The sequence below is a fragment of the Anas platyrhynchos genome, chromosome 2 (genome assembly GCF_047663525.1).
Source record: "Anas platyrhynchos isolate ZD024472 breed Pekin duck chromosome 2, IASCAAS_PekinDuck_T2T, whole genome shotgun sequence".
Lineage (NCBI taxonomy): Eukaryota > Metazoa > Chordata > Aves > Anseriformes > Anatidae > Anas > Anas platyrhynchos.
The window spans coordinates 19355684-19370331 of NC_092588.1; the positions used below are offsets into that span (position 1 = coordinate 19355684).

At 34.5% G+C, this 14648-nt stretch overlaps 1 protein-coding gene across 10 annotated transcripts in view; it reads right to left on the minus strand.

Annotated features, from left to right (window-relative positions):
• Nucleotides 1-6145: 6145 nt before the first annotated feature.
• The window catches only part of OXR1 (oxidation resistance 1), a 268677-nt gene continuing 260174 nt past the window's right edge, over nt 6146-14648 (minus strand). For 9 of the 10 annotated variants that reach the window (XM_038173761.2, XM_027452596.3, XM_027452590.3 and 6 more), the window contains 3 exons: nt 9495-9590; nt 8850-8923; nt 6146-8163 (listed from right to left, as the gene is read on the minus strand). In XM_038173761.2, the coding sequence (XP_038029689.1) occupies nt 8028-8163; nt 8850-8923; nt 9495-9590 (306 nt within the window). In that variant the 3' untranslated portion in view covers nt 6146-8027. Of the gene's footprint in view, nt 8164-8849; nt 8924-9494; nt 9591-14251; nt 14311-14648 lie in introns of those variants that run through there. The other variant, XR_011807379.1, reaches the window with a different exon arrangement.

Here is a 14648-nt window from a genome sequence, read left to right on the forward strand (position 1 = left end):
CTGCTCTGGGTGGTCCTGTTTGAGCAGGGGGTTAGACCAGACAATCTCCAGAGGACCCTTCCAACCTAAAGTATCCTGCAATTCTGTGAAATGTTAGGTGAATTATATCATATTTCTGCTCACAAGAACTCTCATCCTATTATTGGACAACATAGCAGAGATTAGGTTCACAAAGATACTTTTTTTTGGTGTTATCCTCATGGGTGATTTAAAGGCCAAGAATACTTCACCATTATATGAGGAATTATAGGAATTATATACATCTTTCATTCGGTGTCTTTAGACAGTAGGAACAATGTATTTCTGTACTGAAACTCAAACATGGTATTCCACCAAGAGGTGAATTTCAGTATCATGCATGTTTACAGCACACAGTAAGAACTTGTGCTTTGCTATGAAGTCTAAGCCATCTGCAACTTCATGTTCAGGGAAACAGCTGGAATACAACCAGGTGTACTGCTTAAATAGCAAACAGAAAATGTGGCTTTTGTTTTAAGCCATCCAGCATACATAAAAGACAGTCTGTAGAAACCGCAAAGTTATTTTTTTCACCTCTCCCTGTTTGATAGGGGTGAGGAAGTTGGAGTATCTCCTCTACTGTACCTTCCACTTTATGAATGCTGCTTCTAACAAAGCAATTGTTACTTTAAAGAAGACAATTGTTGCCAACAATATTCATTCACACAGTAGCCAGCTCTGCCTTGCTATTCCAACTGAAAAAAGAGGCTAGGTTGACTGGATCACAACCAGATGCACATCTCTGACCTTTTACTGCTCTTGCTCTGTACAATGAAGCGTGGGCAGTCACCTGACTTGGACTAAGTGCTGGCATTCTCAAATCCAGCCTTCTTCATCAAAGTTAATTACAGCACATTAAGTGTTTATCCTGAAGGTAACAGTTGCTCAAGATCCAGTCTTAATGTCTGAAACTTAAACATATCTCCATGTACGTTGACAATGAGATTCGAAAGTTTTATCCACCTAAACATGAGAGCAACAGATTATAAATTGTTTGACTTCTCTGCAGGCTCCTCTATGGCCAGAAATCATAATGGACAAGCTTGTATTTTAACAGATTCAAATAATATATAAACTAGTGGAGGCAGGAAAAGCAAGGACTGACTAAGCTGCAGGAAAAAGCTTCTCAGCTGACCTGTAATTCGCATTGACCAAGGAGGGAGATGGGGAACCTTCCTGTCATCTTTGCGGAATGTAGCAGAGAATTGAACTCCTCTATTTCCATACATCTTCAGCAACAGAAAATTCAGCAACAGAAAAGACCAGTGGTATTCTACTTTTTTTCTTGAACCTCAGCATTTCATTTAGTTGGTATCTTCTTGCATATTATAGCATCAAATATGTGCATTTCTACTTATCATATGGGATAAAAACAAGATTTGTTGAGAACAGTAACATTAAAACAATTTGCATGAAGAAAAAAAAAAAACTAGTCTTCAAGCTCAAAAGCCCTCTTCAAAACTCTCACCTTTGTATTCTTAGATCAACTTTGTAACAACACAATCACTACCATCCAGCATAAAACTAGAGCTCACAGCAAGTAACTTCTTAAGCTTCCCATGTTCATAGTCATCCCAAAGGCAATGTTAACAGCTTTTTGCAACAAGAAAGACCTACACTTTAATTTTTCCACTCAAAATATTTATTTCCAATTGGATAAGAAAATAACACATGTAATGACTAATGATTTGCCTTATGCTGTTCCTCCATTTACCTTTAAATAGGAGGCATCATGCAAGCCTGCTAAAACAAAGTATTTAATATCTCTTGCACAAAAAGTGTAAGTATTGATATAGTTTATGATATATAGAAGTGTTTCATACAGATTACATGTTTCATTAAAAGATCTTTTACATGAAGTAAAGATGTGGCAAGTTTCTGTGCAAAGTAGATGAAGAAAATAAATCCAAATTCATTAAAAAACAGCAAATAAAGTGTTTAGTACTCCATAATAAATAAATGAATAAAATGTAACGTACTCCATAAATTCTCCATTTCAACTCTGTTCCTTTCCTGTGAAACTGGCGTGACCTTTGCTGAATTTAAATATTCTACTTCAACTCTGGATAGCAAGATGAAAGTCAGAGACGGCTTGATTAAAACAGTCTTTGGAGATTTTAAGACCTGATTTCCTATTCCTGACTTGCTTAAAATAGTTATTCGAAGGGGCTAAGCGATACTGTATGTTTACAAAACAATCAGCCTTTCAGATAGAGTAAACAACACGGTTACTGTTATAGTAGCTTACAGTTGCACATTATTTTCCTAAAGACTTTAATCACCCTTGATTATTTCTGATAAAGAACATTTCCTGATAGGTACATCTCCTCCCTTTTCCTGTTTGAGGCTTGTTTTGCTGTTGCAAATGTTGTGCAGTATGCTAAGAAAGCAAAGTTCCTTCCTTGGAATCAAAAAACTTCACCTCCTCTTCTGTAGAAACTCTCAGGTACATTTTCCATCTTCTGAACGTAGCTTCCATGTATTCTAATACAGATTCAATTTAAACAGAAATTTCACTTTCACACCTCTGTTTTTTCTTACAGCAGTTGCTGCAGTTGTTTTAAGTGCATGGATCATTCACTGGATGCATATCCCATCTATTGCAAGTTAGCTTCTTCCTCCAATGCAGTAATTCCTTCTTTAAAAAATTTCTCAACAGCCAGAGTTCACTATTACAGCTCACTTTTGAAGTAAGGCAAGGCTACTGAAATAAAATTAGGTTAGCTGTAGTTGAAAATAACATTTGTGGTGAGATGTTTAGTTGTCATTGACCACAGAACAAATGTTGGCAAGCTCTGTTGCCACAGCTACTGAGCTGCTATGCATACATTGCACCATATCAACATCTAAGTTAGATGTTGTGTGCCCTGCCACCACAGGGCACGCTGAAAGTTTAGTGTTCAAAAGCACATGTACTACTAGCAGCACAACTATTGCAACATGGACTCAACAAGAACTGCAAGCCTTGCCATAAGCATGACAGTGGAAAGCAGAGCTTAAACAGATGTGACACTGCAGTGGGACAGCCAACAGGGCCTAAGTCGTCAACTTCAAAACCACTTTGATCCTACTACAGTAAGAATAAGTGTACACCATTCAATCAGCTTGTCTTTATATATAACACACATAGACACACATATATATGCATGCTCCAGGTACCACAGTGCAGCTCTATTTCATATTGCAGTAGCATGCACTCTCATGGAGAGAGAAATTACACCCTTGAGTTCCCCATTGCCATGGCAATAACCAATCACCCCATGAAGTGTGCTCATTTACAAAGGAAGAACATAAGTGAGATTTAAGATTTGAGATTTAAAATAAATAAAATTTAAGTTCAAATATTAAGTAGCAAGTTTTTACTCCTCTTCAAACACAGGATTTTATGCAGATATGCTAACTCCTGCATAAACAGATTAAACCTAATCTAAGTATACATAGGTGTGCAGTAGGATGCAAGTATAAGCCACATGTGAGAAATCATGGTCTTTTGTAGTCTAATTACTCCATTTGTATAATCTAACACAAACAGGATTTAGACCTGAAAGATGATGTAGTAATAATCCAGGTATTTCAGCAAAACATCAAGTTAGTTAATGAATAAATCCAAGAGTAGTATGCTGAGAGACAGAGATCAGTTTCCAAGCACCAAACTCTTTCAAAATGCAGCTCATATGCCCTTCAGCGTATTTCAAAGCTCAGCTCTTGACAGTAACAGAAGCAAATCTTGCCAGGAAAGACGTAAAGGAAATATATTGCTAAAAATTCCTCTTGAATCAAAAGCAGAAGGTACAACGATAGTGATCTTGATCTTAGTGACCTTGATTTCATATGTATCATACAGAAGTTAACTTATAACTGCTCTTTGATTAACAAAACTCATGGACTTTCATTAACAGACATGCATTACTCCTTGTGGATTCTTCATATGGTCTCATTATTAAGTATAACCATTGTCGTTTATACTTCAACTCAAATTAGTTTCTGCTCCTTTAATTTAGTATTTACACAAATATTACTATTGTACTGTTTACTATACTGTTCTTGATTCCCATTATTATGTGCCTTTTTCCAAGATTCAAAGGTATTTTAGATATTAAGGGGTTGATGTGCTTTTGTATAATCCTTCAGAGTAATAGTAATTCTTTAAATAGTTCTTCATAATGGCTTTTAAAATCTAATGTAGGGTTTATTTGCAACATGTGATTCAGATAAAGACTAAGCACTTGAATTAAAGGATTTTTGCCAGCAAGGATAATGTGAGACACTTTTTTTTTTTTTTTTAAATTACTGACAATAGTGTATTTCACTCTCACCACTTCCCATTGGGCTTTCAAAACAAAATTCACAAAGTTGGAGAATTCTGAAAGTCTTCCCTTCCTAATATTTCAGGTATGTTATATATAAGATTTCATATGATAGATGAGCCTGCAGCATCCCAGGCATGGAGAGAAGATCTCTGGTTCTTAGCTGAAGAGCGATCAGTATTACCTCACATTTATTTGCAGAAGCATAGTGTGAACACAAGAAGTACTTGTGTTGACAGTATTACTTAGCTCAGTAATTGCAATTTAAGACTTTATGCTGTTAAATTTGAAAACCTCCAAGGATATTTTACAGCTTCTTTGGAAACCTGTTCCAGTGCTTATTTGTCCTCACTGTGGGGAGAAAAACAAAACAAAACAAATTACTTTTGTTTAGGTGAAAATTTCCCTGCACACTTCCAAGATCCTAAGAACTCCAAGAAAACCTTCTCTTCGAATCCCCATTACGTAATTGAAAATAGCACTTAGAACTTCCTTTAGTTTTCTCCTTTCCAGGCTACGCAAACCTGGCTTCTTCTTGTAGGATGCATGCTCCAGTCTTCCACTCTTTTCAGATGCTCTCCTCTGGATTTACACCAGTTTGCCAATCTCTCTTGCACTAAGTGCATGAGAATTGGAGACAATACTCTGGATGTAGATTCACTAACAATAAGAGTAGGGAAAACCACCTCCCTCAACCCGTTATTGCTCTTTCTGCTGCAGCCCAGTATGTAGTTGGCTTTCTCGTGGCTGACATTTTCAACTTGTCCCAGTCTCATCCCATACCTCAGTCCTTTTCTGCAAAAGCTCCCTTTTCAACAGTCCTCAGTCTGCTATTCCATCCCTGCCACGTTTCACATTTGTCTTCAAAGAACTTCAGGACGTTTGTTACCTCATTCTTTCAGCTTGAGAAGCTTCTTCTGAATATTATCTCTTCTCTCCAGAGTACCAACTGCTCCTCTCTACTCAAATGCTTAACATTTGGGAATTTTCCCATGTTGACGTGAATATACTCTTCACTGGAAGAATTTTACCTTGATGTTAAATAACTGACAGGAAAGTTTATTACACACACAATTACTACTACAGTTACTATTTACTCCCACAGTTAAGCCAAGTATCTATACTTAAACTCACAGCTAGAATTCAAGAAGTAACCATGGTCCACAAGCTGAAGGAAAGGAAAAAAGGTCGATACTGTATGCAGTTTGAAGGCTCAAGAACAGAACAAACCTCAATTAGGTGTTGCATTATGTATTTCAAATCAAAACAATCTGGTATTTAATTTTTACATTTTACTTTCTATGGAAAGCACTGACATCCTGACTTGTTCTAGTTCTTTATTTGGAGAGGGGTAGGGTGTGTGTATGGTGGAGGGGAGGGGGGACAAAAAGGTAGACTTAAGCAGTTTCTTATTTTGATTGGTTTTAGTACTCTTAAAGAAATATGTATGTTGCTAATTATATACATATTTGACAAAGCAGGACCAAAGAAATTCTAAAAGCTGTGTGACACTTCAGTATGCTATTACTAGCCATTTATCATTCAATGTTATTAGAAGGAGAAAGGAATTCAAAGCAGGCACGCAATTCCAATTAAACAAGACCCAAGCCCCTTGCACTTTTATTTTTGTTCCCTCTTCTTCCACACTCTTATAGAAATTCTCCAGGCATTTTCTAAATACCTATCACACATCAAAAGAGTAAGAAGTTAAGGATGAGTGTATGAGTACTATATATTTAGTGAAGTTTTTGAACTAACAGCAATAACCTACATTTGTGCTTCTAAGTAAACTCCAACTTCTAAATAAACTCCAACTCAAGTTTATTTTTTACATATATTTAGATTTATTTGCTATACATCACTGTGACCTTAGAGTACTTAAAATCCATTACAGGATTTATTTTTTTGCAATAATTAGTCTTAACTCCACAAAGACAATAATACTGCTGTGGAAGACCAAAGGGAAGAAAAGCCATTTTAATTTATTTACAGTTCCTTATTTTGTAAACATTTAGTCTACACATTGTACTAAGTTCTAATAAGGATAGAGAGCTATACATAGAGACAGGAAACAAAGCCCTGTATTTCTATTCATATTGAGCATTAGCATATTATAAGATGAACCATCTGCCCTTTCTCATTACCATAGCAGTAAGCTGTCTTCAAATAAGTTTTTAAAACTTCCCAAAGATCTAATTATTTTGAAATATACAACTACATCTACTTAAGCCAACCCATTTGGCTTTTATTCCATTTCTAGAATAATTTAAAGTGCTATAAGCAACCCGTCAATCAACACTTTTCTATAACAAAACTACTTTAAACATTAATTTACAAGATAATATACAATGTTTATCTGAAATAGCTGAAATTTCAGCACAAAGTCAGTCACTGTCACACTTAACAGCAATTTTTTTGTTTTGTGTTTTTTTTTTTTGTTTTTTTTTTTTTGCAGAACATAGAATAAAAGCTTTGAAACAAACAGTTTTGTTGAGCTGTTATTGCCACAATGGCTTATCAATTTTCCTACAAAAGTGGACAAGAGCTACTGGAACTGTATACTAGCCTGTCATTTTTTTGAGGTCACATGACAGTAAGTTTGCATATTCCACAAGTCTACTGAATTACGATATTGTCTACCTATAGTACATTGTCTCATCTTAATCAGAGCTGGTGCTAACTGTAAATTTACAACATAGACCCACTCAAAAAAACATCACAACTATTTTTTCTTTGGACAGGAATAAGCTATATTCTTGGAGTTGATGTGCTACACGGCTACAACAGTATAACAGCATATATCTGACTATGTTGAAGAAAGATGCATCTGTTTCATAATCTTTGTACTTTTAATGCCCTACTATAGCTACAAGTTGTCTGAGTTTTACTTGCTTTAGCCTTTTAATTTTGTGGAACTATCACATTCTTACTTTACCCTGTTATTTTAAAGATCTTTGCCATGTAGCTCAATATTGTCAGTAATTGTCCCAAACCTGCAGATCATTAACAGCATGTGCAAATCACTCTTTAATACAATCAGCATGCAGCTAGAACACATTGTTTAACTGACTTTTTTCTAAACATGAACAAAAAAACAAGACAAGTGGCACTGTTGACTCTGAATATCTTAACTTGATCATATGTGTCCTGGTATGTGTTAAGAAGGAATGCTAGGCATCTTGTCTGTTTGTGGCACCATACAAATTTACCCATCATTGGTCCAGACCAATCACTGTAATACTACTGCCAAATACCCACACACAGCTTTCTTCTTATGTAGGTTCACAGAGGGCAACTTCATTCACAGATATAATTTGAATACAAAAATAATAAACTATACTCAATGAAGCAGCCCCCTAGCAGGATTACAGAAAGATGTGTGTGGGAAACATGGGAGGCAACTGTAAAAAGGATGACAAAGTTTGTAGGCTGCAAGGTTCGAAGTAACTGATTTCTTTTTTTAGTCTACAGTCAGTGTTTTGTAAAAGTGTCTACAGCTTAGAAAAAGTAGGACAGTATATTACACACATGAAAGCATAAAAAAAGTCTGCTACTGCAAAATAACAACTTGATGGTCATGCTGAAAACTTACAAAAAAAAAAAAAAAAAGGTAAACAGGTTCATTATATTGCTCATAAGGACTTTGAGCTGCACTGATTAATTTCAGGTTTGGGACAATACCCTGTAGAAATAGTTAAATACTCATTCAAAAGCCCAAATTTCTATGTCTTGAATAATGAAGTCTTCTCTCTTAGAAAGTGTATGATTCCCAAATGTTTTACACGAATGACTTCTTCCATGGTAGAGATCCCCATCGAGCCAAAGAGCAAACTCCCCACTGCAAGACAGACAACGTATTAATATGAAAGATTGAGGGGATTAATATTAAATGTTTGAATTTACTTTTCATTCAGAATTTGGGAACAAGAACTATAGAACTCTTTTTCAACACAAGTACTTCTGTTGATAAATTTAAAGCTGCAAAGGACTTTTCCTCATTAATTTGGGAATATTTTAGTATTCTGAAATAGCAATAAAAAAAAAAAACAGATTTCCATAGTAATCATTTGCATTAAGAAAAAGGTATACCACTACTTTTATATGTGAGAAGAATACGGATAATGAATATAGGAAATATCCTATAAGCTTATGTACTTCCATGGGGGAAAAAAAGGAATAGAACAGTTTCTAAAGACTAGCATGTCTTGGAATGGTACCATTTAAATGCAGGGCTTTTGTAGTTGTGGTTATTTTTCATATTTACATGCCTTAAGAAGCAAGTATCTTGTGTCCATTTGGTATATATCAAGACTCATGCAAGTAACTTGATGTCACACTACACTGAAGACAAACCTTCTAAGTTTACCAAACATTAGAAGGTGAGCATAAGACATTAAATCATTCACATTTTGATAACTATTGAAAGCTCATATGTCAAACAAATTCTAAGCTTGCTTTTCAAAAGTATGAAGATACACATAGACAGTTAATATTCCTCCTAATGTTAAATGAGTTATAACTTACCCTCCTCCACCAAAAGCAAGGGAGTCCATGTCACCTTTAATGAAGAACATGTTGTCTCCTGTCCATTTGAAAACCTAATGAAAAAAACAGACTAGCAAATTAGAATATGTGAACTTTGTTTGGGTTGAGGAAAATCAAACAATAATAAACATGGTATATGTTAATTTAATAAGGTTACCAAATTCACACAAAAACTCTGAGAACAGATAAATGCAGACACAGAAGCAGAACAAAGTCTATTCTTTATACTATTTTAAAACAACACTACTCTAGACTTCCTTGAGCAATAAGGCTTCTACACAATGAAAAATGCCAAGAAATCACAAAGAGGTTAGATGATACAGCCTTTAAAATGATGTCATCATTTCTGAATTTTTTAGATAAATGTAGCAGAATTTTAAATAGCAGAAAAATCTTGAGGATAATGAGTCAGCTTAAGGAAGCTTTTCACTATGCAAACACTACCATTTTACTGAGCACCTACTGAATCTGTGGAAAAGTTTGTATGCTGGCTTTTTTGTGCCAAATCCTAGATTATTTTTTTATTATTATTATTATTTACTGTTACACTTATTCAGTATCTTAGGAGATAATGCACATAGGGGAAGGGGGAAAGTTAAGCCATACCAAGGTATATCTTCTTACCTCAAAATCTGGAGAAAAAGTGAACAAAAAGGTCTCCCCAGTGCCATAAAATCCATCGCTCACTTTAAATGGTTCAGATGCTAGTGCACCAAAAATCTGTAACAATAAAAACACAAAAGAAAATACTTGAGAAAAACTGCACAGCATCTGAGAGTCAATGATGATCGGTATTAACTAATAAGCATATCAGTCATGTTGTAAACATTGCCAGATCTTGAATTCATTACAGGATTATAAACCTTAAACATTATCATGGTCCTGAGTGCACTGATTTATGTTTTGTGATACAATAAACAAAAGAACGTAAGAGGACTCTCCCTCACTAAGTCAATACCAAAAAAAATTAATAAAAATAAAAAACATATTTTTTTTTTTAAATCTAAGGATAGAAACTTTAGAAAGTTTTTCTGTTGCTAGTAGAAAACTTGTTTCGGCATCTGCAAAAGCAGAGTTAGATGCAAATATCAAAGCAGTCCACTAGCACTTTCTATTTGCCTGTATAAAAAAAAAAAAGCTTTTTTTTTTTTTTAATTCACGTTAAACAGTAAATCTCATGACACATGAGAGTGAGGCACTAAAGCTCATGTCCTGACATCCAGTGTTTGGGATATAAATCAAGGTATTTTCTTCTGCCCATCCTAAGAAGCTCCATAGCCATAGGTAGGTTTTCCAAGCATCGCATTCCATGTTGAGGTCTGTAGTAGCCATTAATATATATGAAACTAGTTCAAGCTCCTTCAAGTCACAACTTTCAGACCAGGAACTCAAAGATTATATATTTGATAGCTCTGTGCAAAGACTGTTTTAAAGTTGACTTGGTTTTTATACCAGTTCAGAACAACTGCTATTATAGAATTCTGTACTTCTCAGGAATTTTTTGTGGTCTGGAAAGTTTCTTGTTCAGAAACTTCAAACTTCTAGTTGAAATAAAAGGCTGCAAGCTTTAAAGGAGAATAATGTAAGGGAATGATGTGCTTATTATAAAATAAAGCATCTTCCTCCCCTTGATACATAATCTTCGACCGGTTATGAGACATCCAAGCTATCATTTACTGTTCTTCAGGAGATTATTAAGGATAATTTTCATCAAAGGTCCTGATAACGCACATAAGATTATGTCTTCAAAGTGTAACTGAGAGCAATCATGTCAATAGCACACTTTCTGAAACATTTTTGTTGAATTCAAATACTAATTTCCTACAATAAACTTTTAATAATTTTGAAGTAATTATGCACAACAGCAAACAAATTACTTTGGTGCAGGTAGTACTACACACTTCTAAAAGTCAATTTTGAGACCCTCAACTTATTATTATGGAGCAGCAGAGAGGATTTACACACTGAATTTCCTCTAAACCATAATACCTGAAGAGGTTTCCTTACTACTTTATTTTTAATTTATTAAGAACATCACTACATTGACAAGATACTTTACCTTGGAGCATACTTTTGACAAATATTTACACTAAAATCAGATTCTTTGTAGTGTTTTTTTTTGTTTGTTTGTTTTTAAGCTTACTTAAGCAGATGAAACAAAATTTTATAGTCAGCTAAAGGTGCTCACTTTTCACATTTCAAATGCATTGTTAAACAGCAAATTCGGTCTAAAAACGTCAAGTTTTAATCACTGAAGTACAATTTTCTACAACTGAGTTGGATTTTTTGCTGTTCAAGAATGTGAAAGGAAGTTTTAATCCAAGATCACAGAAGAACTATGTCAATACTTCTTTTGCATAGATAGTTATTTCATTGAACATACAGGAACAAATACTGTAAAGACATTTTTCTTTGTTATCCCACAGTTTAAGCATGAACAAAACAGCTGTATGAGATAAAGAAATGGATATATACATTTTACTTTCTGGGGAAATCAACCAAATTAGACCAAAATGAAGGAACACTAAATAAAAAAAAAAGTTTCCTGTTACTTTCCAGAAAATATTGTTTGGTTGGTTATTTTTAATTTGAAATTATTAAAATTATACTTGAAATTATTCCCAATATTTTTACAACCTACAGCTTTTTGTTGTTGTTAGCCCATTACTGGCTTGATAGCCTCCTAGGTCAGAGAAAGTTTATATGAGAACTGTCCAAGTATAACATCCGATGCAGGTGTTACAATAAATTGTGGGCAGAACATTAAGTGATCATATGTTCAAGCAGCAGCAACGAGATTAAAAACAGAAGGAAATCAGAGAAGTGCATCTCTCAATTATGGCATGATGGCTGAGGAAGTGATCATCATCAATACAGAAAGAAATAAAAATTAAATAGATAAAAATTAAATTGTTGTTTCATATTAGTGGAAAATCAGCTGGCTTAAACAATTAGAGTCACTCAGTCGACTGCTACAAAGACATGCAAAACTTTCCCTCTGCAATTTTGTGAAGAATGCTAAAATTAAGTTACAGAAAAAGTAGTTAAAATTGCTGTTTGATTTCAGAATTAAGTGAGATAATACTTATCTTACTATAAAGACCACAAACTCTAAAATCCTTTTTCTAAAAATAGTCAGCTTAGTTTCAGTCTGTGATATCTCCTCACCTAACACACAATGATTCAGATTAGATAATGGTATTTTAAATTTACAGTAGTCAATCATTCTAAATTGGTACTTTGGGTATTACTGAAAACTCTGAGTAAAGGCTGGAAAAAGGATTCTTTTCTACATGTTTTATTTGGTTTTTGCTAAAAGCGTTTACTTGGCTTAATTCTTTATAAAAATCAGGGCTTCCATCAGAACTTTAAGAAGTATTGGTTCATCATCCTTCAGAGACTACTGGCCAAATATCAGAGATAATCTTTAAATACTAGAAGATTAGAGTAACCAAATACCTAGTTTCCAGCAATACGTTTCTTTAGTAACATAACCTTCTTCTAGGGTTTCATTTGTTACCTCAGTGTCACAAGAAACAATTACTTCTTCAACCACCCCAGCTTCATGCATGTTTTGTGAAAAAACAGAATCTGAACTTCAAGACAGTATTGCATTTTTACTTGATCTTTAATACCTGTTCAGCTGCTACTGTTAAGATTAAAGATTAAGAAGCCAAACAAGGTATGATTGCTGGAGTCTATTCTGTCTATTGATAGAGTTCTGCAGAAACAACTACTCACTTTTTACTTAAACATTTACTTTTGAATATGTTATCTCTAAAAAATCTAGAAATTGACCAATTTTTTTATTATAAACAAAAAGTAATCTCTAAAAAAAAAAAAAAACAACACCAAAATATGAGACATTTTTCCATTTCATGATTTCAAGTGTTTGGCATAGTAGGTTAGCGCTTCAGAAATCTGGGTCGAATTTCTTTCTCTGTCAAAGATCTCGTGACCTCAGACTGTGCTTACTGTACAGGTAATTGAATTTAAATAGAGTATCTTTCAAGGTAAAAATCCATACTGGATTCAAACTAAGAAATACTGACTCGTTAAGAAAACAAAATGGGTTGTTGAAATAAAGAAAACTCCATGCTTGGAAAACAGGTACATTAATATTTTCCAGCAGCTTCATAACAAAAGGAAGATATTGAACCATTCCAGTTATTTGTTAATTTATATGCTTCAAACTATCAGAGTCTCTGGACCCAAACTTCTTTTAATGGCTCAAGTTACTCCTTGAATGACTTTGGTAGCTACATTTAGGTAGCTAGTGCATGACTTAGTTCACATCAATACATTCAGGACTAACTTTACATCCTGCTCTGAAGTAAATATGAGATTTAATTAAAAACTGATGCTCCTTCTCAGGAATTAACTGTTAAAATAATGTAAAGAGTTTGGCCAATCTTAAAACATCTTAGTCCAGCCTCTACATAGATATGAACTTTTCACAAAGCATTTATTTGTGTCCGTATCAGATCATCTCAGTGCTGTTATTTGTATACCTGTAAAATACAAAGCTAGCACACCTCCAAACCAAATGGAGAACTTTACAGATTTTTGACTGAGATACTTTAAAGCTTGCTTCAATTATAAATACTGGAATAATTTATGTAGGATTAGAATAACTTAAATTGTTATGGACGTCAGATAGTTATCTTGTACAGTTTCCTGCTCAAAGGAAGACTAATTCTGAAGCTATATTGGCTTGGGTCAGGGTCTCATCCAGTCAAGCTCTGAGTACTATGAAAAGTGTTAAGTTCTGGTGCCCACTTGACTCAAAAGTCCAAACACTTTCATCAATTTTCCCAGACTAGAGCCTGTAAATTGAGAACACTAGTCATGGCTTGCTTCAAAAACAAGAAAAAAAATAAAAAAATGTCATAGTTTTGAATTCCCTGTTTCAGTTGGGCAAACAGAGTGCTTTTTCAACATGCAAGTTGAGATATTTATGAGAAGTTATCTGAATAGTTTCAACAGCATTGCAATACTACACGCTGGTGGTAGGACAGTCCTATCTGAAACAGAACATTTTGGCTCTGGGCCAGATAATCTGGTACCAGGAAGCAGGTAACTTGTAGGATGCAGAAATTAATCTTGAGAAGCTAATAACAGAATTAGAGAAGAAAAGTTACCAAAGTACATTTGAAGAGGCTGACTGTCTCTCGAGACATCAAGTCTACTGAATAGTTTTTATCTTCAAGATTAAGAAGTAATGAAAAGTTCTCTTTTAAAGAATTTATCTTGGAAAAAAAATTCTGTATTAGCACAGAGGTTTAGAAGAGATTTTTCTTTTTTAAATAAGGGAATCCATGAGGCAGGAAACAGAATGGGAAAAACAAAACATGAGTTGGGACTCGAATTAGAAAACATACCCTTTATTTACAGTTTTCAGCCCCCCTGAATGATATGAGGTGATATGAGCCCATGCTTCCTGAAAATAAAAACAGTGGTTACCAAAGTGGGACAGGTAAGTAAAGTTAGCTTTTGCAGTGGCTGTGTCACTTACTTGCATGAGAGAGCACAGGACATTCAGTAAGAAAGAATCAAAGTCTCATGCTGCCTGTAATGTTTATCTTTTATTAGAATCCTCAAGAGAGCATGCTTGCTACTCAAATGGCAAGATGTGATCCAGTTTCTCAAATTTACACCACAGAGAGAGAATCAAGGAATATAACGTCATGCAGTAAAGATCCCATAGCCCTTGAATGGGAGAGAGATGTTGGCTGCAGACACAGAATGTACTAGCAGTAGCTGGCAAAGACATTCCAA